The 25,628-nt window shown below is 39.2% G+C and overlaps 2 protein-coding genes across 14 annotated transcripts in view; both read right to left on the bottom strand.

The window, feature by feature from the left end:
- Positions 1–25,628, bottom strand: part of LOC131761225 (myomegalin-like) — a 237,054-nt gene that overhangs the window by 98,694 nt on the left and 112,732 nt on the right. The gene's annotated exons all lie outside the window — the stretch shown is intronic.
- LOC131761176 (flavin-containing monooxygenase 5) overlaps positions 1–25,628 on the bottom strand; it is an 84,321-nt gene that overhangs the window by 2,076 nt on the left and 56,617 nt on the right. For 12 of the 13 annotated variants that reach the window (XM_067034561.1, XM_067034548.1, XM_067034538.1 and 9 more), the window contains 7 exons: positions 23,912–24,100; positions 21,800–21,962; positions 19,889–20,031; positions 16,339–16,538; positions 13,832–14,184; positions 7,913–7,985; positions 5,861–6,353 (listed from right to left, as the gene is read on the bottom strand). In XM_067034561.1, coding sequence (XP_066890662.1) covers positions 6,008–6,353; positions 7,913–7,985; positions 13,832–14,184; positions 16,339–16,538; positions 19,889–20,031; positions 21,800–21,962; positions 23,912–24,100 — 1,467 coding nt within the window. In that variant the 3' untranslated portion in view covers positions 5,861–6,007. Of the gene's footprint in view, positions 1–5,860; positions 6,354–7,912; positions 7,986–13,831; positions 14,185–16,338; positions 16,539–19,888; positions 20,032–21,799; positions 21,963–23,911; positions 24,101–25,628 lie in introns of those variants that run through there. The other variant, XM_067034626.1, reaches the window with a different exon arrangement.

Below are 25,628 nucleotides of genomic sequence, written 5' to 3'. Positions count from 1 at the left end.
CTAATACATTTTTTATCTTTCTAATTTTATTTTGTTTTTTATTCATTGTTATTGTACTGTTCCTTCTTTTCTCTTTTTTTTTTTTTTTTTTTTTTAAACCATGCCACATGGCTTGCGGGATCTTGGTTCCCAGCCCGGAGATTGGGCCTGAGCTCCTGTTGTGGGAGCTCTGAATCCAAACTGCTGGACTAACAAGGATCCTCAGACTCCAGGGAATATTAATTGGAGTGAGGCCTCCCAAAGGTCCTCATCTTGGCACCAAGACCTGGCTCTATCCAACTGCCTGCAAACTCCAGGGCTGGATGCCTCAGGCCAAACAACCAGTGAGACTGGAATACAGCCCCACCCATAAAAAAATATATGACAAAAGATATGTTGCAGACAAAGTAGCAAGGTAAAAACCTACAAGACCAAATAAATGAAGATGAAATAGGTAACCTACCTGAAAAAGAATTCAGAGCAATGATAGTAAAGATGATCCAAAATATCAGAAACAGAATGGAGAAAATACAAGAAACATTTAACAAGGATCTAGAAGAACTAAAGAGCAAACAAACAGTGATGAACAATACAATAACTGAAATTAAAAATACTCTAGAAGGAATCAATAGCAGAATAACTGAGGCAGAAGAATGTATAAGGGAGCTGGAAGATAAAGTGGTGGAAATAACTGCAGGGAGCAGAAAAAAGAATGAAAAGAATTGAGGACAGTCTCAGAGACCTCTGGGACAACATTAAACACAACAACATTTGAATTAGAGAGGTCCCAGAAGAAGAAGAGAAAAAGAAAGTGTCTGAGAAAATATTTGAATAGATTATAGTAAAAAACTTCCATAACACGGGAAAGGAAATAGTCAATCAACTCCAGGAAGTGCAGAGAGTCCCATACAGGATGAACCCAAAGAGAAACATGCTGACACACATATTAATCAAACTATTAAAAATTAAATACAAAGAAAAACTATTGGAAGCAACATGGGAAAATCAACAAATAACATACAAAGGAATCCCCATAAGATTAAAAACTGTTCTTACAGCAGAAAATCTGCAAGCCAGAAGGGAGTGGCAGGACATATTTAAAGTGATGAAAAAGAAAAACTGACAACCAAGATTAGTCTACCTGGCAAGGATCTCATTCAGATTTGACAGAGAAATCAAAAGCCTTACAGACAAACAAAAGCTAGGGGAATTCAGCACCAGCAAACCAGCTTTACAACAAAATGCTAAAGGAACTTCTCTAAGCGGGAAACACTAGAGAAGAAAAAGACCCACAAAAACAAACCCAAATCAATTAAGAAAATGGTAATAGGAACATACATATTGATAATAACCTTGAATGTAAATGGATTAAATGCTCCAACCAAAAGACACAGACTGGCTGAATGGATACAAAAACAAGACCCTTATATATGCTGTCTACAAGAAACCCACTTCAGATCTAGGGACACATATAGACTGAAAGTGAGGGGTTGGAAAAAGATATTCCACACTAATGGAAATCAAAAGAAAGCTGGATTAGCAATACTGATATAAGATAAAATAGTTTTAAAATAAAGACTGTTACAAGAGATAAGGAAGGACACTACATAATGATCAAGGGATCAATCCAAGAAGAAAACGTAACAACTATAAATATTTATGCACCCAACATAGGAGTACCTCAATACATAAGGCAAATATTAACAGCCATAAAAGGGGAAATCAACAGTAACACAATAGTAGTGGGGGACTTTAACAACCCACTTACACCAATAGGCAGATCATCCAGAGAGAAAATAAATAAGGAAACACAAGTTTTAAAAGACACAATAGACCAAAGAGACCTAATTGATATTTTTAGGACATTCCACCTGAAAGTGGAAAAATACACTTTCTTCTGAGGTCCACATAGAATGCTCTCCAGAATAGATCACAAATCAAGCCTTGGAAAATTTAAGAAAATTGAAATCGTATCAAGCATGTTTTCCAACCACAGTGCTACGAAATTAGAAACCAATTACAGGAAAAAGAACAGTTAAACACAAATACATGGAGGCTAAACAGTGTGCTGCTAAATAACCAAGAGATCAATGAAGAAATCAAAGAAGAAATCAAAAAATACCTAGAAACAAATGACAAAGAAAACACAATGATCCAAAACTTATGGAACACAGCTTAAGCAGTTGTAAGAGGGAAGTTCATAGCAATTCAAGCTCACCTCAAGAAACAAGAAAAATCTCAAACAATCTAACATTACAACTAAAGCAACTAGAAAAAGAACAAAGAAAACCCAAAATTAGCAAAAGGAAAGAAATCATAAGATCAGAGCAAAAATAAATGAAATAGAAACAAAGAAAACAATAGCAAAGATCAATAAAACTAAAAACTGGTTCTTTGAGAAGATAAACAAAATTGATAAACCTTTACCCAGACTTATCAAGAAAAAAAAGGAGAGGACTCAAATCAATAAAATTAGAAATGAAAAAGGAGAGATTACAACTGACACCACAGAAATACAAAAGATTATAAGAGACTACTACAAGCAACTCTATGCCAATAAAATGGACAACCTGGAAGAAATGGACAAATTCCTGGAAAAGAACAACTTTCCAAGATTGAACCAGGAAGAATTAGAAAACATAAACAGACCAATCAAAGGTTATGAAATGGAAACTGTAATTTAAAATCTTCCATCAAACAAAAGTCTAGGACCAGATGGCTTCACAGGTGAATTCTATCAAACACTTAGAGAAGAGTTAACACCTATCCTTCTCAAACTCTTCCAAAAAATTGTGGAGGAAGGAACACTCCCAAATTATTGTATGAGGGCCGCCATCACCCTGACACCAAAACCAAACAAACATATCACAAAAAAAGAAAATTAGAGACCAATACCACTGATGAACATGACGCAAAAACCCTCAACAAAATACTAGCAAATAGAATCCAACAACACATTAAAAGTATCATACACCATGATCAAGTGGGATTTATCCCAGGGATCCAAGGATTCTTCAATATATGCAAAACAATCAATGTGATACACCATATTAACAAATTAAGGAATAAAAACCATATGATTATCTCAATAAATGCAGAAAAAGCTTCTGGAAAAATTCAACACCCATTTATGATAAAAACTCCAGAAAAAAACTCCTCTAACCTCCAGGTAGAGGGAACCTACCTCAACATAATAATGGCCATATATGACAAACCCACAGCAAACATCATTCTCAATGGTGAAAAACAGAAAGCATTTCCTCTAAGATCAGGAACAAGACAAGGATGTCCACTCTTGCCACTATTATTCAACATAGTATTGGAAGTCCTAGCCTCAGCAATCAGAGAAGAAAAAGAAATAAAAGGCATACAAATTGGAAAAGAAGTAAAACTGTGACTGTTTGCCGATCACATGATACTATACATAGAAAATCCTAAAGATGTCACCAGAAAATTACTAGAGCTAATCAATGAAATTGGTAAGGTTGCAGGATACAAAATTAATGCACAGAAATCTCTTACACTCCTATACACTAACAACAAAAGATCAGAAAGAGAAATTGAGGAAACAATCCGGTTTATCATCACAACAACAACAACAAAATACCTAGGAATAAACCTACCTCAGGAGGCAAAAGACCTGTACTCAGAAAATTATAAAACACTGATGAAAGAAATCAAAGATAACATAAACAGATGGAGAGGTATATCATGCTCCTGGATTGGAAGAATCAACATTGTGAAAATGACTATACTACCCAAAGCAATCTACAGATTCAATGCAATCCTTATCAAATTACCAGTGGCATTTTTCACAGAACTAGAACAAAAAATTTCACAATTTTGTATAGAAACACAAAAGACCCCAAATAGCCAAAGCAATCTTGAGAAAGAAAAATGGAACTGGAGGAATCAGGCTCCCTGACTTCAGACTATACTACAAAGCTATAGTAATTAAGATAGTATGGTACTGGCACAAAAACAGAAATATAGATCAATAGAACAGAATAGAAAGCCCAGAGATAAACCCACACACATAGGGTCACCTTGTCTTTGATAAAGGAGAAAATAATATACAATGGAGAAAACACAGCCTCTTCAATAAATGGTGCTGGGAAAACTGGACAGCTACATGTAAAAGAATGAAATTAGAACACACCTTAACTCCAGATACAAAAATAAACTCAAAATGAATTAAAGACCTAAATGTAAGTCCAGACACTATAAAATGCTTAGAGGAAAACATAGGGAGAACACTCTATGACATAAATCACAGCAAGATCCTTTTTGACCCACCTCCTAGAATAAGGGAAATAAAAACAAAAGTAAACAAATGGGACCTAATGAAACTTAAAAGTTTTTGCACAGCAAAGGAAACTGTAAACAAGATGAAAAGACAACCCTCAGAATGGGAGAAAATATTTGCAAACGAAGCAACTGACAAAGGATTAATCTCCAAAATGTACAATCAGCTCATGCAGCTCAATATCATAAAAACAAACAACCCGATCCAAAGATGGGCAGAAGACCTAAATAGACATTTCTCCAAAGAAGACATACAGATAGCTAACAAATACATGAAAATATGCTCAATGTTACTAATCATTAGAGAAATGCAAATCAAAACCAAAATGAGGTATCACCTCACACTGGTCAGAATGGCCATCAGCAAAAAAATCTATTAACAATAAATGCTGGAGAGCGTGTGGAGAAAAGGGAACCCTCTTGCACTGTTGGTGGGAATGTAAATTGATACAGCCACTATGGAGAACAGTATGGAGGTTCCTTAAAAAACTAAAAATAGAACTACCATACGACCCAACAATCCCACTACTGGGCATATATCCTGAGAAAACCGTAATTCAAAAAGAGTCATGAGGGCTTCCCTGGTGGCGCAGTGGTTGAGAATCTGCCTGCGGATGCAGGGGACACGGGTTCGTGCCCAGGTCCGGGAAGATCCCACATGCCGTGGAGCGGCTGGGCCCATGAACCATGGCCGCTGAGCCTGCGTGTCCGGAGCCTGTGCTCCGCAAGGGGAGAGGCCACAGCAGTGAGAGGCCCACGTACCACCAAAAAAAAAAAAAAAAAAAAAGAGTCATGTACCACAATGTTCATTGCAGCACTATTTACAATAGCCAGGACATGGAACCAACCTAAGTGTCCATTAACAGATGAATGGATAAAGAAGATATGGCACATATATATATTGGAATATTACTCAGCCATAAAAGGAACGAAATTGAGTTATTTGTGCTGAGGTGCATGGACCTAGAATCTGTCATACAGGGTGAAGTAAGTCAGAAAGAGAAAAACAAATACCGTATGCTAATGCATATATATGCGATTTAAAAAAGCAGTACAGATGAACCTAGGGGCAGGGCAGGAATAAAGATACAGACTTAGAGAATGGACTTGAGGACATGGGGGGGAAGGGGAAGCTGGGATGAAGTGAAAGAACAGCATTGACGTATATACACTACCAAATGTAAAATGGATGGCTAGTGGAAAGCTGCTGCATAGCACAGGGAGATCAGCTCGATGCTTTGTGATGACCTAGAGGGGTGGGATAGGGAGGGTGGGAGGGAAGCTAAAGAGGGAGGGGATATGGGGATATATGTATACATATAGCTGACTCACTTTGTTTTACAGCAGAAACTAACACAATATTGTAAAGCATTTATATTCCAATAAACATGTAAAAAAAAAAAGAAAAGAAAGCACCTACCACATGCCAGGAACTCTGCTAAGGGCAAAACAAAGATGACTAAAAGAGTACCTGAGCTCACAGTCCAGGAATTACTGGAAGGAAAAAGTGATGGGTCATAAGAGTAAGGGTGGTAAGTCAGTACAAATGAAAAGCTGAGATTTCACTGTAGGGAAAAGAGGAAAAAGGATTGATGCTTTGGAAAGAGAAATAAAAGTAGACTTCTGGGCAATGTGAAGCTGAGAGTTGTTCAATCTTGTCAGGTTCTAAAGGCATGTCCAGATCCAGCTTTCAAAGAAAATTGGGACAATGACAATGGAACAGCTAAAAATAGGTAATAATTATAGCAAAGAAAGCCACAGCCAGCATAAACCTGGCCATTGTTATTGCTGAAGTTGTAGAATTATTGCTTTCAATTACTCTTGTCATTAGCGGCTTCCTGATACGATCTTCTGTGGTGAGGATAGCTTTTCGAGCTCCATCCCACTTTCCAGGGCCCTGTAGCCGATACTGGATTGGAGTACAGGGTCCCCAAAATAACTGTAATGCCAATTTGGGGTCAGTGAAGGCCAGGGACAGCAGGTTGGGCCTGACGCCCACCAGATCAGCAAGCTCATCCATGGTATCTATATAGTCTCCCTGAATGGTATGGCGTTGGCTGTCCACATACCTGAAGCAGAGAAGACAGAAGCCATACCTATTAACAATTCAGTCAATCCATCAATTAATCAATGCTTTCTATCTGTTCTTGGCTCAATACTGGGCTAGGAGCTGTAGAAAATAGAGAAGAAAGACACTGTCTCTATCCTTAAGGGCCTTATAGTCCACTGGACTAGATAAGATAGATACACATGAAACAGAGAAGAATGTAAGACTTTTGGTAAATCATGTGGTATTAGACTCCTGAATAAAAATGTAGAAGAGGGTAGTTAAAATCGAGCTATGATAAGTCCTTGAAGGATGTGGAAGAAATAAGCTGAGAACAAAGAGGAAAGTATTACAAGTCAATATATATAATGTAGATTATATATTGTAGAAGTTTGGCAGTGAAAGGAAGGAGGAAAATAGGAGAGCACCTAGAAAGGGTATCAGGGTTAAATAAAAAATGTCTTTCTCCTTGCAGAAGGGAGAGTTATACTGGTATAATCAGTTGAAGAAAACCACGTCTTTGGGCATGGGATGATTGTGCCTCTGACTTCTCCACAAATATTTAGGAACTTCATCAACATCAACTTTGTTCAAATAAAGATCACCAAGTGAATAAGCACAAGTTCTGAAATTCAGATTGTGAAATGTGTCCACCCAAGCACTAAAATACTGGCTGATGGTACCGCCTTCCCAGATCCTATAGATTACTCATACCGAGAGCCATGGTGACCCAAGTAGGCTGTCACATGACAGCCAGCAAAGTGGCCTCTGCAGGTTTGTAAATCTACCTACAGATTTGTAATTTAACCATATCTACCTCTCATTAATTCATTGCTGCCCTTCCTTCTTCTGGCAGCTCTAACAGCCCTTCAAGTAATCCTTGCCAAAATAACATGCCTGGTTTTCTCTCCATGTGCTTTTTCCTACTTGACTTTTCTTTTAGGCCCTAACCATAGAATTTGCTTAAGCTTTTCTCTCCTTTCCCATCCATATTCAAACCACTTGGTGGTAGTTCTCTATTCTATTGTCACAAACTATTATTTCCTTTTCCTTCAAAATATAATCTAAATCCTTAAACGAACACGAGGACAATAAATACAGTACAACATTGCTCTTATTAAGAACTAAGTGGGGGGACTTCCCTGGTGGTGCAGTGGTTAAGAATCTGCCTGCCAATGCAGGGGTCATGGGTTTGATCCCTGGTCCAGGAAGATCCCACATGCTGCCGAGCAACTAAGCCTGTGCACCACAACTACTGAGCCTGTGTGCCACAACTACTAACGCCCGCGTGCCCTAGAGCCCACGCACCACAACTACTGAGCCCATGCACCACTACTACAAGCCCGTGAGCTATAAGGCCCACTTGCTGCAACTACTGAAGCCCACGTGCCTAGAGCCTATGCTCCGCAACAAGAGAAGCCACCGCAATGAGAAGCCCATGCACTGCAAAGACGAGTAGCCCCCTGCTCTCTGCAACTAGAGAAAGCCCACGCCTAGCAACAAAGACCCAATGCAGCTCCCCGCCCCCAAAAGAACTAAGTGGGAAAAATTAACCACCTGTCTTCTTGGGAGAACTCTTACCTTTTGGCCATATCCTCTTGAACCTTAGTTATTTCTTTTATCATTTCATTTTGTGAAGGCAATGTCTTTAACCCTAAAGAGAAAAATCAAAATTTTAAGTGTAAAATTACCTCTATATGAACACTAATCCTATTAACAATTACCATGCTATGGAAAATTCAAAGGAATACAGGCTACTTGTCTGTAGCAAGGAGGTTACACCTTCACTTGATCACCTTAGCCTACCACCACCAGAATATAATCATATTAACCTCAGTAGCTTACTCTTTTCTGCTTTGTCTTTGGAAGATATTTCTCTTAATCTGCTTTCCAACCAATACCTGCCTCCTCCCTAACATAGTCTTTCAATTGGGAAATGAAATCTGGACATGAGGAAATGATAAATGGCCTTAAAAGTATATGGAAAATGAGGTACAAAGTAAAAGGGCCGGGGGAATATGGGAAACACACCTGTACTTGTACTCTTAATAACAAAGAGGCTTTATACCACAGGGAGAAGGAAGTAAAAGTAAACTCTCAGTCCTGTTTTATGCCTAAAGTTCCATGGAAGATAAGCCTTACCTTCTAAATTTTTTTATTTACTGAGAGTGAGGGGTAAGATCAAGGGCAACTCATAATACCCAGTCTTAACACATAAATTTAAGCACCAATGAACAGTTCCAGTAGCAGGAATTTAACACCAAGGACATAGACAAAGGTAGAAGTATTAAGTATTTAAGTCGACATAGACAACTGTCAATTTAAATGATTAGCTTTATGCCCAGATTTACAGCCACTATGCCATGTAGAAAACTTTAGGCGCACCCAACTCTAAAGTGTTACTCCACAAAATTCTGGAACGTGTAATTTTAGAATGGGAATGTATCTTACCTAATACAATCTTTCTCTCTACAAATACTCTCAAGTGGTTATCTCATTCCTCCTTAAATATCTCTGGTGATGGGGATCTCATCACCTGAGGAGATGATTTAATTGTTTGGCTGCTCTACTTGCTGGAACATTATTCTTTTCATTGACCCCAAAACCTGGCTCCATGCAACTGGCACCAGTGGACTTAGTTCTGCCTTCTGGGGCCAAGGAGTCTACTATTAACAAATGACAGCCTTTGAACCATTTGAGAACAACTGTCATAACTTCTTTAAGTCTTTCCATTATCAGCCTTAAAGCCTTAACAGTTTCCCATATAACAGGTTTCACATTCTCTGCCACATTGGTTACCCTTCTCTGTGCACACTCTAGTAACTATCCTGGTGTGTCCCTCTTAAAACATGAGACCCAAATTCAACACTCAGGAAATAGCCTTTTGTGTTTTGCCATGTGTTCTTTTCATTTTAGCCTTGGGAATTATTATGTATGTTCATAACTCAATGAGGAATCACTGAAATGCTTCATTTGAAGTTAATCACAGGTCTTAAGATGCTATGAAACGCAGTTTGAGAGTTGATTTCCAAATTATTTCTCATAGAACAACCGTAATTTTTACTTCTCTTAAGTAGAAACATTATGGAGGAGGAGCTCATTTCTTACCTGTGACACAGCCAATTCATCCAAAACACAAAACAAAACAAAAACCCAACCAAACAAAAAATCACTATAAATTAGATAGGTAGATAGATAGGAATATATAAAGATGTGTACTGTATCCGGTGGTGCAGTTCTTAATTCACTGATACTGTTGTTGCAGTGTTTCCTCGTTCAGGCACATGTCATGTTTACCATATGTATCGCCCTCCTTCCTATCTTGCTCCTCCTCTTGTATTACCAGTTTACATCAATGACCATAGCACCTGAGCAGATTCTTTTTCTCGCTTTAATCTCCAACATACATTCCATCCAAATCTTTTCAAATTCACCAATGAAATTTCATTCAAATTTGTCTCCTTGTATTCCTTTACCTTAGTTTAAAGCCCTCATTACGTCTTTCTTGGACTTTTGTCACAGGCTCGCAACTGACCTATTTCCAATTTCATTTCCCTCTAACACATCTTCTGAATTACAAATCTGATTTGACTCTCCCTCTCCCAGTTAATCCTTCAATTGTTCTCTATTGCCTACATTGAACATGAACTTCTTGCATGGCACCAAAGGATTTTTCTTGGTTTTGCCTCTATAAATATCTCCAGCTTCATTTTCTTTAATTCCTGTAACACTTTATTCTCCAGAATTCTGAACTCCTTGTAGTTCTCAGGACATGGTTTGTCATTTTCTCTAACTTTGCATAAATATTACTAATTGTTCTCTTCTCTGTTATGGTCAAGATGCCCTTGTCCTTTTATTAAACTCTTATTTTTTACAGTGTATTTGCAGTTGTAGGGAGAATTGGGTACTTATTGCTTCCTGCTCCCATAGCCAGCTCCTCTACATTGTTATTGGACACTTGTTTAGGATATAGTAAATACCTGCTGAATGAATGAACACATTAAATGTCTGTTTACTTGTCTCCCTTGCTTGACTCTGAGTTCCATAAAGATAGGAATTTTCTGTTTGGTCATATTTGCATCTCCAGCACCTAGCAGAGGGTCTGGCATATACTAAGAGGCCAGTAAATGTTAACTGAAGAATGTTGTTGAAGAACAGTATGGAACTGAAGTTCAGAGATTTCCTAAGGGTTGCAAGACAAGGTTCAGATGGGGTGAGCCTGAATTATAACTCTGTGGAACTAAGTCTTTCAGTCATCTCTCAGGCCTATGGCAGATTGTATTTATGCAATCCTGACTAGTCCCTGCACGTTCAATGTAAAGATAATGTTACAAGAGAAAGGAGGTGTGGCTGCCATTTTGCTCCTTCAGTCCAGACCAGCCTTTTACCATGACTGGAAGTTGAGAAGGTAGTTCATAAGATGAGATCCTCAGATAAAAACTTTGTACTATAGAGTTTAGAAAACCTCCAAAACTAATCTTGCATTCACTGAATAGAGATGTATTAGCTACCTCCCATGTGCTAGGCACTGGTCTAGTCTTGGAAGAGAAAGGCAAATAAACATGATTATTTTATTTAAAGAGCTTTCAATATACTACAAAGAAAGGAAGGAAATAAACAGGCTTTTTCCACACAAATAACGAGTAAAGGGAAGGCACATCAGGCAGAGAGAACAACAGAAGCAAAGGCATAAGGTACAAGAGTACCTGCTGTGTTTGCTGCATAGTGGGTAAGTCATACAGTGCATCTAGAAGATTGTAGGATGGATGGTAAAGACTAGTGAAAGATGGGCCTGAGAAAGCAGCCTGTATCCAATTTGTGGAGGAACTTGAATGCCATCCTATAACATAATGCCTCCTTGTGATCCAGAGAATTAGTATCATTTCATATGGTTTTCAAGGGAAGAAAGTTACTAAATGAAAGTGGAACACTTGCAAGGGCTCTTGAGAGGACTACATATGAGACAAAAGAAAACTAGATTTCTGTCAAGGCAAGCAAGTGGGTTCAGTGTTCTAGAAAAAGGTGGAATATTTTCTTGACAAAAGAATAGTAATTCTAGAGAACAAAGGAAGAAGGGAAATGGGGCTTGGTAGGGAAGGGACAGGCCAGGGAAGAGGACAGGCTGAGTTGGGCAGGTGTGAAAGAATGGGAGAAACTAGCTGATTCTAAGGTCTTAAAATTGGCACAGTGAAAGCAGAATTCACAGGTGAGAAAGCAAGGATTTGGTAGGCAGACAGTAGAACAAAAAACTCAGGGTTCCTTTTGGAAACTTGATAAAGTTATAGGGATTCTCTGATGATTCCTTCCTTTCAAGTGTTAGAAGAAAGCTAGAGGGATTAGCACTAAGATTTGCTAGCAGAGGAAACTGGGCTTTTTGTGCATTTCCCCTAAAATCCCCTAATCCCATAGCCATGATGCGGAATCTTCCAAATACTCATTTCCCCTAATCCTCTCAATGGTTCACTTGGTCCTAGAAAAGAGTCTCAGTTGTTCAAAGTGTACAAGATGCTGTGGCCTATTTTAATGCAACGTTTTCCTCTTACTTAATTGACCCAATTAAAAGATCCACTTTATATGACTGGAATTAAGCCAACTTAATGGTTTACTTGCATTGGATTGCTGGTCCAGTGCTCAAGGAGTACATGATCTACTGGATAGAATTAAAAGGAATTAAGAAATGAAAGAACTTTGGGACTTCCCTGGCAGTCCAGTGGTTAAGACTCCATGCTTCCACTGCAGGGAGCGTGGGTTCGATCCCTGGTTGGGGACCTATGATTCCCACATGCCCCATGGCACAGCCAAAACATTAAATAAAAAAAAAAAGAAATGTAAGAACTTTGGGGAAATTTGGAAACGTTTTTTATCTATCAACTCTAACATCATTCCTTCTTTTTTCTCTGCTACCATGAGGATCTTCAATAGGTAAGAAGAATCTGTAATTTCAATAAGAACTCTTTAAAAACATTTATTTATTTACTTGGCTGTGCTGGGTCTTAGTTGTGGCACACAGGATCCTCTTTGCAGCATGCTGGATCTTTAGTTGAGGCATGTGGGATCTAGTCCCTGACCAGGGATCAAACCCCGGCCCCCAGCATTGAGGATGTGGAGTCTTAGCCACTGGACCACCAGGGAAGTCCCTCAACAAGAACTTTAAATAGTTTTAATTAAACATTAGTAATGGTAGCAAATTTTATTATAATAACCATAGAATCAAAGAACTTCTTTGTTAGAAGGAACCTTAAAAGTCATTTGATTTCTCCCTATTCTGAGGCTTGAATCTACTCCATACTGGCCTGGCCAAAGTTTATTTTTAATGTTAAGCTGATATTGTGCAAACCCTCAAAATTTCACTCCTTGGTTCTGGTTCAACCCTTTGAAGTGATACTTAGCAATATATAAAACCTTCTACCATGGGGCATTTCTTCAGGTATCTGAAGGGAATTTCCATATCTCCCCTAAATCTTATCCTCTCCAGGCCAAACCTCTCCAGCTCCCTTAGTTGTACTTCAAATGGCACATTTTCAAACCCCTTAACCACTCTTGTCTCTTTCCTTTTAAGGTACTCCAGATTCATTTTTTAAATGTCTGTGGGTATGGTCTCACCAGTTCAGGGAAGAACAGTTGTAAATTCCAGGACATTATAGTTTTTTAATGATGCCAGATATAGTTAAGTCTTTTGGAAGCCACATCATTCTGCTGATTCATACTGAGCCCAATATCCCAAACCCCAAAGTTTTTTCTCATGTTTTCCTAGCCAAAACTTTGTGAAAGAGGGAATGTAAAGGGGGGAAAGTAAGACTTTGAGTGACTGAATCTTCTTCATTCTGGACTAGTCTTTAACCAGCTCTTAATTTTTGTCTGAAATGAAATCACTGCACTTCTATATTTGACTTTCTCTAACTATAATGAAAGAAGATTAAATTCTTTTGCTTCACAAATATGTATCAGTTGTCTGCAATCTAGATGAGTGGATTTTAATCTGGAGTGCACGTTGGAATCACCTGAGGAACATTATTTTCTCAGCAATCTTATGTCAGTCCCACACCAGACTAATTAAATAAACACCATCAGGAAAAGCATGTCTGTTTGGGGGAAACTTCCTAGGAGATTCTGCTATATGTCCATGATTATAAGTTACTATTTTATATTCCCTCAAAAATTAATTTTTGAGGGGCTTCCCTGGTAGCACAGTGGTTGAGAGTCCGCCTGCCGATGCAGGGGACACGGGTTCATGCCCCGGTCCAGGAGGATCCCACATGCTGCGGAGCGGCTGGGCCCGTGAGCCATGGCCGCTGAGCCTGCACTCCGCAACTGGAGAGGCCACAACAGTGAGAGGCCCGCATACCAAAAAAAAAAAAAAAAAATTAATTTTTGAGCACTAATTTTGTGCCAGGCACTGTTACAATCATACATACTGTCTCAGCTATTTATAAGCAAGAACATAAACATAATTAAACAAACCACTAAGTAATTAGGTAGTCATCTTGCATGGTCACATACCTTTAAATACTTGAGTGACCCAGCGTCCTTGGAGCTCTGAAATGGGCATAATGGCACCCAAGGGCTGGATCAAGCCTATGATTGCAAGAGTTGGCTTTTCTAGGTTAGGAGGGAAGACCTTTTTATACAGAGATATCTTGTTTTTTACTACTTTGACAGAATCTTCAACAAAAGGAAAGGCAAAGCTATAGCCTGTAGCAAAGATAACAGCATCAATGTCATCCTCTCTGGAGCCATCCTCAAATATGACTGCTGCCTCTGTGAATTCCTTCACATTTGTTTTCACCTTCACCAAGCCAGAAATTATACAGTTTGGCAGATCATCATTTATGGTTGGTTGCTGACTCAGAGCTCTGTGAAAGATGATAAAGAAGGAAAAATGAGAGAGATCATAAGAGAGAGAGATCATTACCATGTAAGTAAAATTCTACTTTGATTGAGGTGGTTAATCAATATGCCAATAGTCTCCCTTTATTCATGAAATTTGGGAAAGGTCTAATATATACCAGCTTGATAAAGGTAAGGATCTCAGAGTAAAGTTGGACCCTAGATGGCATTGAAAGAGAAGCTGTTGGAGAAGTGAGGGGAGGATTGTTTTATTTAAGAGTACATGCATGGTTTCTCAAGGACTAATAATGCTCTCAGCGATATGATAAGGCCACAGTCTAGTAGCGTCTACCCATATGTCAAGAAATCTGCAGAAGTGGACTATCAGCATTCTGTTGAGTCTCTTTTCTGCTTCAAAGGCCCAAGAGCTAGACTTGGACCATCATTTTCCAAAAGGTATAATAAAATACATGTGTATAGTGACTTACAGTTATAAACTGTTTTTACATACATTAATGTATTTTTATCAATGTTAAATTTACTAAGTGTGATAATTATGTTTATGTAGAAGAATGCCCTTTTTCTTAGGCAATATATGCTAAAGAATGTAGGGTAAAATGTCTTACTGACTGCAGCTTACTCTCAAATGGTTCAGAAAATAAAATGTATGAATACATGTATGTATATAGGGATGCCATATGTGTACGGATCTATCTCCAGAGAGAGGGAGAGAGAGAAAGCAAATATAGTAAACTGTAAATAATAGGTGAATCTAAGTGAAGGGTATATGGGTGCTTATTGTACTTACTATTTTATAGCAATTAAACCTAAACATTGGACTCCCTGTTGGCGCAGTGGTTAAGAATCCACCTGCCAATACAGGGGACATGGGTTCGAGTCCAGGTCTGGGAAGATCCCATATGCTGCAAAGCAACTAAGCACGTGCACCACAACTACTGAGCCGGCGCTCTGGAGCCCGTGAGCCACAACTGCTGGGCCTGCATTCCACAACTACTGAAGCCTGAGCACCTAGAACCCATGATCCGCAACAAGAGAAGCCACCGCATTAAGCCCAAGTACCATAACAAAGAGTAGCACCTGTTCACCACAGGTAGAGAAAGCCCACGTGTAGCAACAAAGACCCAATGCAGCCAAAAATAAATAAATAAATTTATGAAAAATAAAATAAAATAAAAGTCGGAAGGGAAAACAGCATTTAAAATAAGCTTTTGGAAATGCTATCACAGTCTACCTTGTAGGCTGTGTGAGGACTCCTATCCTTCATACTCTCATAGGACTCCATGCATTTCTTTATCATATTCTACTGTCTGTCTTCTTGTTAGAGTATTAAAGGAAATATCCATTTCACCAGTCTGTCATTTATTACTTGTGTGATCTTGGGCAAATTAGGTTCTCTAAGTGTTCTTTTTTTTTTTTTTTTTTTTTTTTTTTTGCGGTACGCGGGCCTCTCACTGCTGTGGCCTCTCCCGTCGCGGAGCACAGGCTCCGGATGCGCAGGCTCAGCGGCCATGGCCCACGGGCCCAGCCGCTCTGCTGCATGTGGGATCCTCCCGGACTGGGGCACGAACCCGCGTCCCCTGCATCGGCAGGCGGACTCTCAACCACTGCGCCACCAGGGAAGCCCTAAGTGTCCATTTTTATATTTGCAAAATGCAGATCAAAATAGTACCAACCTGTAGGGCTGTTGTGAGGATTAAATGAGATAACACATGTAACATTTAGCACCGTGCTTGTCTTATATTAAGTCCTCAAAAAGGTAGGGTGTTATTATTACTATTAGTATTACTATTAGGTCTTTGGTCTCAGTATTCTCATGCCAGTATAATGCTTGGCACCTAACAGATGCTCAGTTGTTTGTTGGATGAATGAATGAATGATGCATTGCCTGCTACTACTATTTTGTTGTTGCTATTGGGCATCATGTAAAAAGAACTGATACCTCGGGGAATGATAAAGTGGTTAATGCCAAGGAGAATTATAGCCTGAAAATTATAGACCACTAGATCTTGGACTTCTGTGGGGGAAAGGTAGAAATCTAATCTCAGATTCTGTGGACCTGCTTAACGTAAACATAGAGGTAACCCTATTATTAGCCTATGTGAACAGTCCTTATTCTTTGCCTTGGCTGTTACCGCCCACCTCCCAGCCTGGGAACATACCTGTGTTTAGGCTTCAGGCCAAACATTTCATGATCAAACCTTTGGTTCATCTTTTTTTCCAAATATATATTTGCTAATGATTGACCACAAATCTTCTTCATAAAATATTGAAATCGAGAAGTCAACAACACATCAAAAGGATATCCATAGTCTCCGACACGATTGAAGATCCAAGCCCCTCTTCTGGTGCTGAGGAAAACCTGAGGCATGGGGAAAAAAATGTTTGTTTTTGCCATTCTCTGACTCATTTCTCTGAAGGAATGGGAACCCAGTTTCTTCAAGATGAAGTTCAGACTCACTAGTCTGGCTCTTTATTCCCTGGCAATATATATATTTTTAAATTTCCTGCCATTTTCTTCTCAAACACTAAGCTTACAATGAAATTGGTGTAGTCACTGACCAAGGTTATGTCTTGCTCTGAACTACCACTGCATTTCTGTTTAATGTCATTATGCCTCCCTGAAAAGCTTAATTCTCCAAAGCCTATTCTTTTTTTTTTTTTTTTTTTTTTTTTTTGTGGTATGTGGGCCTCACTGTTGTGGCCTCTCCCGTTGCGGAGCACAGGCTCCGGATGCGCAGGCTCAGGGGCCATGGCTCACGGGCCCAGCCGCTCCGCGGCATGTGGGATCTTCCCGGACCGGGGCACGAACCCGTGTCCCCTGCATCGGCAGGCGGATTCTCAACCACTGCGCCACCAGGGAAGCCCAAGCCTATTCATTTTTAAGACCCAGATCAAGCCTCCCTCCTCCATGAAGATACCACTGACTTTTCTAGCTGATAATTTTCTCTCCATCTTCTGAACTTCTCTAGCACTTGTCACCTGTCCAACTCATTTAAAATCGTGGTACAGTAGAGCTGAAAGCAACTGGACATCATTTAATCCAAAACCTTCAGTCTTTATTTTGCCTTTGACATTGTTTACATTATTACAAAAAACTTATTTATATTGATATTTAACATTATATATTCTTATTTTTTATCTTTCCAAATGTGTTTTCTCCAAGGTGGGAGGTAGAGCATATACATCCTTTAGTCCCCAACCTATCATCAGCATCACTTCCTTTTATTGAGAATTGTAACCTGTCAGTCACGTACTAGGTCCTTTATCTATATTTTTATTTAATCAGTACAACAACCTCTTGAGGTAGGTATTGTTATGTCCTTTTTATGGATGAGAAGCACGGAGAGGATGAATAACTTGCCTGAGGTCGCATAGCTATTAAGTGGTAGAGCTGAATTTCCGACCTAAGTCTGACTGACTCCAAAGCCTGTGCTTAAGTCATGTTTCATCGATTACTTAAGGGAAAAACTGAAGACTGCAAGTAGCACAACAGGGAGCTGGTCCATCTTTCTGTTATCTGCTGGCTAAAGTCCACATTCAGAGCTGATAAAAGTTTGGTATTCAACTACCTGGCGAAAGCATCACTTTCTCTATATTATAAAACTCTCTGGAGATAGTTTCCCTGGTTGTAAGCTATATAAGTACATTGTTTTATGGTGTTTTGTCTAACACTTCATGTTAAAAGGTGACCTGTCTATAGAGGGATAATCATGTACTTCATACATATATTCTCACCGATGGTGACCATAACCGCTATCATAAGTAAGCACTTTTACGTATCACAATTGAAAGAGCCTGCATGGTGTTAGAAATCAAATGGTTTTGTGTGCAGTCTATATAACTTTTAAAATATAGGTTATGAGTAATGTAAATGCCCAGAGTTTCAGTTAAAAAGTTCTCTATGTATAAAATAGTGACAAAAATACATATGTCACAAAGCTTTCTCAGACACAACCACCTTACCTCCATCCGCTCTTGCTGCATTGTACTTTGGCAATTTACAATTTCTCAGTGCTTGTAAGGCCCAGCTCCTTTATAACTGACCATTTAACAAGCCAATGGCATTAAAGAAAGCTCATGCCTTTGGTCCCCACCACATACCTTGTACATTCTTTTATCATAGCACCCATACCCTTTATTGTTTATATACCTATTTCCTAATAAATGCTTGTTGAATTAATTCACAGAGTAATATATGAAATCAGTTTTGTGGGGATAGATGGGGATAGACCTGAGAAGTGTTATTGAATGGAGTTTGTGGGTAAAGTTCATTTAACAAAGTTGTGGCATTAAACTTCTATTTTTATTTATTTATTTATTTTGCGGTACGTGGGCCTCTCACTGCTGTGGCCTCTCCCGTTGCGGAGCACAGGCTCCGGACTCGCAGGCTCAGCGGCCATGGCTCACAGGCTCAGCCGTTCCGCGGCATGTGGGAACTTCCTGGACCAGGGCACGAACCCGTGTCCCCTGCATCGGCAGGCGGACTCTCAACCACTGCACCACCAGGGAAGCCCTAAACTTCTATTTTAAAAAATAATTTAAAAACAATTTGTGGAGAAGCACAGCTTAATTAAAGTTACTGAAGAACAACCAGGCATTTACCTATTGCCAACAAAATTATGATTCAATAAAGACATGAATAACAAAATATATTAATGATGTCTTTTTCTAGGAATTTATAATGAAGATACTTTTTTCCCAGTTCAAAAGCTATGATACAGGGCTTCCTTGGTGGCCCAGTGTTTAAGAATCTGCCTGCCAATGCAGGGGACACGGGTTAAAGCCCTGGTCTGGGAAGATCCCACATGTCACGGACCAACTAAGCTCGTGGGCCACAACTACTGAGCCCACGTGCCACAAGTACTGAAGCCCAGGCGCCTAGAGCCTGTGCTCTGCAACAAGAGAAGACACCGAAATGAGGAGCCTTCGTTGCACTGCAACGAAGAGTAGCCCCCGCTCACCGCAACTATAGAGAAAGCCCATGTGCAGCAACAAAGACCCAACGCAGCCAAAATAAATAAATACTAAAATAAATAAATTTATTTTTTAAAAAAGCTATGATACAAAAAACAAAAGAAGCAAACCATAAAAGTCAAGGACATAGAAATTGTTTTAGAGTAAATGTTATTCTGTGTTACCTAATTGTATGCAAAGGCTGGGGAGAGCTGCCTGCATGTGCTACAATGTGGATGATTTTCATACTGATATCCATGTTGTCTTCAGAAGGATTAGACTGCTTCTGTTTTCCATTTGGGGAATGAAGAAGAGTGAAGAGGAAAATTCCCCCAACATCCTATGAGTGAAAAGCTTTCAATGACTGAGTACACTTTCCTTCAGATAAGAGCATAGCACTTCTGCTGGCCGACAGGTGATCCATACTCTGAATGCTGCATGCTAACAAGCTCTCCCAGCAATCACCTGGTCTTAAAAGCCAGAGGGACACTCTGAAGAGACAGCTGAGTGAGATTATGAGCACAGTTTGTGGTCATGACCAAATACCTTAGTGTGAGGCCAAATGAATGATGGGAATCTAACTTGTAACCTTGGCTCCATCACATCATCAATCAAAATGTTGCCAACTGAGGCAGTGAAACCAAGCCCCACATTTGCCATTCGCACTGATGGGCTGTGTGCAGGTATCCATACACTCTGTTGGGTCCACCTGCAGCTTCCTTGGTGAAGCAAAGTAAATAATTTACTAATTCAAACCTGCTTGGCTGTGTGGCTAATTTCCACAGCCAGATCGCTTCCAGAATTCCCAATGCCGATTATAATGACTCTCTTTCCAGTGAAATTCTCTGGATTCTTATAATCTCGACTATGGATGTACTGTCCTTTGAACTTCTCAATTCCTGCAAGAGAAGGGAAAATAATTACTGGGTGATGGTTTATCTGATATCATTTGTTAAATCATTTTTTTTGCAGTGTGTAGAATTTATGCATATATTTTCTGTATGTTCTCCTTTTACTCAGGTGCATTCTTGCCTTTCTGAATACTTTTGCCTGTTTTTCTTCCCATAGACTCAGAGTGGAACCTTGTGATTTCCTTATTATAAGTAGTGTGCTTAACTCAGGATCTGTTAGTATTTTAGACCTGTGGACTCACAAATCCAAACTGCTTCCAAAAACCTCCATTCTCTTTTGTCTTTTCATCCTCTTTATTTCTTTTTTTAATTGAAGTGTGGTTGACATAATATTATATCAGTTTCTGATGTACAACATAGTAACTTAATATTTATATAGATTATGCAAGATACAAAGTTATTACAATATTACAGTCTTTTAATTATATTCCTTGTGCTGTATATTACAACACTGACTGATTTATTTTATAACTGGTAGCTTGTATCTCTTAATCCCCTTCACCTATTTTGCCCATCCCCCACCCCCTCTTTTCATCATCTGTAAATACCTACTTCCATTCCAATTGGAATATATATGTTCTTATATACTCTAAACTATACATAGAGTGCTTTTTTCCTCTCAGAATGAAAATCCAGGCCAAAGACTGTAATTAAACTCTTTCTTTAAGCTTTATTTTCTTCCTTAGAAACTCAATATTTCTGTTTATTTCCTCTATTGCTAAAAAAGTCCTCATTCAGGTTAAAGAAGATGTGGTAAATATATACAATGGAATATTACTCAGCCATAAAAATGAATGTAATAATGTCATTTGCAGCGACATGGATGGACCTAGAGATTGTCATACTGAGTGAAGTAAGTCAGAGAAAGACAAATATCATATGTTATCGCTTATATGTGGAATCTATAAAAACATTGTACAAATGAACTTATTTATTTATTTCTTTTGTGGTATGCGGGCCTCCCACTGTTGTGGCCTCTCACGTTGCGGAGCACAGGCTCCAGACGTGCAGGCTCAGCGACCATGGCTCATGGGCCCAGCCACTCTGCGGGATGTGGGATCTTCCCGGACTGGGGCACGAACCCGCGTCCCCTGCATCTGCAGGCAGATTCTCAACCACTGCGCCACCAGGGAAGCCCCAAATGAACTTAATTGAAAAACAGAAATAGACTCACAGATGTAGAAAACAAACTTATGGTTACCAGGGGGGAAAGGTGTGGGGGAGGGATTAACTGGTAGACTGGGATTGACATATACACACTACTATATATAAAATAGGTAACTGATAAGTACCTACTATATAGCACAGAGAACTCTTCTCAGTACTCTACAATGACCTATATGAAAAGAGAATCTAAAAAAGAGTGGATATATTTATATGAATAACTGATTCACTTTGCTGTACAGCAGAAACTAACACATTATAAATCAACTATGATCCAATAAAAATTAAAAAAGAAAAAATCCCTCATTCAATCTAATGCAGATCAACTTTTATATATTAAAAAAACTAAAATTATTGTGAAACTAAATATAGAGCCTTCTAATTTTCCTCTAGTCCCCCAAATTACTGTTATCTCTACCTCCTAAATAGCATTAATACAAGTTACTCCATCACCTTTCAGGAGAATATGCAGAATTATGATAAGCCTTATTTCATCCCAAGGTAGGAATCACTCAGAACACAATCCTCCCATTCTTTAGGGATCAGGTCACAGGCATAGTTCAAGTGTCTTCCTTCCTGGTAGGCTACTTACCAGGGAAGCTTTCCAAGGGTAAGTGAGCATTGGTGTGATGGCCACTGCAAACCATAACTCCATCAAAGACATTCACCTCCTTTTTCCCTTCAGATTCCGTGAGTACCTCCCATTGGCCTGAAGTGGAGAAATCAGGCTGCTTCTTCACACTGCACACCGTGGTCTAAAAAGAAAAGGGATAGCCACAGGGGACTATAAACACAGCCAATATAGTGGACATTTTCCCTGACAGGACTCTCCTTGCAGAGGGTTACACAAACGGCTGATACCACATAACAGGCCTCATGCAGGGATATTTGATTTTCATACTCCACAAATCAGAACTTGTTTGTTTGGGGCTGTGGTCAGAGTGAGAAAACTTCCACGAGGCAAGCTAAATAAAACAGAGTTGGCAGACTAATGTTGCACTCTACTCTGCTTCTAGAAAAGTGCAAATTACTAGTTCTCTTGGACCATACCCTAAGGCAATGTGATACTTGAATCAACTTTGGGCTTCTCTTGTGCTTCTGAGACACTCCATGCACTAAATGCCTATTCCTCCCCATACCCCCAGACATGCCCCCAGGTCTCATATTCTGAGACCCTCTGATGCCTTCTTACCTCAAGTCCTGTTCTCATTGTCTGGCCTTAAACTTGTGACTGAGCTAGAGGGCTCCCTTTCCTAATAGAGTAGAAAAACATCTCAGTGGCTCATCTTTTACGTAAATGAACCTCTTTTTGACTCCCATAAATGCCCATTTTACAAGTAACTATAAAGAAAGGATGTGTGAGGTGGGATAGTCAGTGGCACAATTTTTAGCTTTAAAAATAATAATAAATATGGGTTACTCTACCTAGGTTAAGGAAACATTAAGAATGTGTTCCTATGTGCTTCTGGGTTTATCACCATAATGTCTTGGTTGACTAATAGAGATACGTCTCTTGTATACCTGAGCCATCCTATACTATTTATTGTTCTTCTCTATCATGTTCTTACTTTTACACAGGCTAGTGCTTCTGCCTGAATAATCCTTTTATTCTTTCTTCATTTGGAGATACTCACCCTTCAACATTTAGCTTGGTATTATCTCCTCTAAGAAAATTTCCCTGGTGCCTGATGCCTCATGCCCTGATGGGTTAAGTGTCCCTCCTCTGAGCTGCAGTGAATAGATTTCAGTGGCATTTATCACTCTGTAACTCTTTATTTTTAATAATTATGTTTACAATTAAATTTCATTTTTCTATCTCCTTAACTAGACTGTGAAATCACTTTTTTGTTTTTGTGTCTTCAGTGCTTAGTATGGTGACAAACCTGTTCAATAAGTGTTTAAAGAAGTGAAGAGAAGCACCACTAGGCTGTAAATGACTGACTTTGGAAGTCGTCACTGGATATTGCCATTTTAATTTTGTCATTAAACAGAAAAAGGCATGATTTAGTAGAATGATCAGAAGGTAGAATATTTGGGCTTTTTGCCAGCTGTCAGAAGTATTGTTTCTTTTATGGTCATGGTTTAGAATGATAGGAATATCACAGAAGACTTTACAGCAGGAAGGAACCAATGAAGTGATCTAGTACAATCATCTTGTTTTACAAATAAACTTAAGACACATCGGTGTTGAGGAACGGACTTGTCTGAAGTCACAAGTTGATTAGTGGTAGAGCAAAGACTAAAACTCAAGTTTTTGCTTCCCAATTCAGTGTTCCTCCCTCTACGGCAGAGTTAACTTATTTGCTTCCTCATAACTTTTCAATACCTACTTCACTGGGTTGCTGTGATCACATAAATAATGCACTGGAAAGTACTTCAAAAGTATAAAAGGGCTAAGCAGCAAGTTGTGGAAACAGAAGGTTTTAAAGTTCCCATACCTGTCAGTTCCCCTCATTGTTTATTGTAATCAAATGATATAGAATGAAGGCAATGAAATGAAGGTGGCTTCCTGGATCTGCAGTCAAATACATAGAAGAGGGACCTTTCCATGAATATTTTGAGACACAGAGAAGACACAGAGTGGAGTCTGGATAGGATACATACATGAGCATAACAAACCAATCTAAGCACTGGTAAATAAGACCAGTTATTCATTTACTTGACAAACAACTCAGAACACAGAGATACCCATGAAATTCCCTACCTTAAATCGAATGTACTTTAGAAGGTCAAATTCATTGGCATACATCCTGAAATACTCCAGGACCTGGGAGTTGTGCATGAAGTTAGGATAGTGATCTGGGATGGGATAGTCACTGAAGCACATCATCTCCTTAGAAGTGTTGATGATAACTGACTTGTAAATACTGGCCCTTCCTTCTTCAGGTTCTTCCTGCAGTAAATAAAAAGCATTCATAGCAACTTGAGAATTAAGGTCATGGTTTATAAACAGCCAACAAACATTTGAAAATGTTTTCTGAAAGAAATGCCAATTAAAAAAAGTCCCCTCCCCACAACCCTTCACATCTCCCAGTATTTGTGCCCTCGTGCGTTCTCTTCCCCCTGAATCTAAGCTGTCTTTATGACTTGCATTTGACCAACAGCATGCAGTTGGGATGATACTGAATGGCTTCCAAGACTAAGTGATAAGTAGTCTTACAGTTTCTACTTGAGTCTCTTAGAAAGCTTGCTCTGGTGGAAGTCAGCAGCTACGTAAAAAGTCCTGCTACCCTGAGACTGCCATCCTGTGAGGAAGCCTGAGCTAGCCACATGAAGAGCATGTTTGGGGTAGAGAGATGTGCAGCCAGCCCCCAGAAGTTCTAGTTATCCCAGCTGATGTTCTAAATATGTGAGCAGAGAGGTCATAGCACACGTCCAGTCCCAGCTGTCACCTGATTGCCATAACATAAGACTCCAAGTGAGAACTGCCCATCTGAGTAATAGTCTTTTAAATAGTATATATATTTCAAAGCCTAGGGAAGTTTCAAGAGTTTCATACACTTGCCACATTGTTCTCCAGGAAACACTGTACTAACTTCTGTACTAACTTCTGTCCACTATGTGTTCCCATTTTACCTAGTTTTTACTAACTACAAAGACAATTACTCAGCGTTAGCAAAAATGAGGTGAAATGAGATCTTAGTACAATGTTTTCTGGACAGCAATGTGGCAAGAATATGAAACCCTTGCAACTTAGCCTTTTAAATAAAGATTCATCATTGTAGACAAAGATTTATGTTAAAGGATGTTAATGATAGCATTATTTATAACATAAAAAGGAAATAAGCTAAATGCCTGAAATATTGTGATTTATAAGAAATATATATTTGGTTATCCAGATGGTCAAAAAATATTTCTCATATATGGTCTTTCTCCACAGTTCCTGGCTTGGAGCTCCCAATACTCTCCTAATTTCCTAACTGTTGAGAGTTTTACAAAGTGTCTTTTGTTATGTTAATATGGTGACCTTTAGAAAGCAACTAAGGATGTGGGCTGGTTACCAATGGAGCAAACCCTGTGAGTAGAGGGTTATAACTTTCAGTTGCCTATCCCCTGACCTCTGGGGAGGCAGCAGGGGCTGGACGTTGAATCAATAGCCAATGCCCAGTGATTTAATCAATCATGCCTATTTCATAAAGCCTCCATAAAAACCCAAAAAAGTGGGGTTCAGGGAACTCCCAGGATGGTGAACCGAAGATACTAGGGGAGAACGGTGTGCCTGGAGAGGGCATGGAGGCTCAGTGTCCTTTTCCCTATGTATCTCTTTCATTTGCCTGTTCCTAAATTATATTCTTTTATAACAAACCAGTTACCTAGTGAGTAAATGGGTTTCCTGTATTCTGGAGCTGCTCTAGCAAATTAATCAAACCCAATGGGGGAGGGGTTCGTGGGAATTTCTGTTTTATAGTCAGTTGGTCAGA

This window comes from Kogia breviceps, chromosome 1 (genome assembly GCF_026419965.1).
Source record: "Kogia breviceps isolate mKogBre1 chromosome 1, mKogBre1 haplotype 1, whole genome shotgun sequence".
Lineage (NCBI taxonomy): Eukaryota > Metazoa > Chordata > Mammalia > Artiodactyla > Physeteridae > Kogia > Kogia breviceps.
The sequence above is the reverse complement of the archived record's forward strand: the minus strand, read 5'-3'. Positions and strand labels throughout refer to the sequence as shown.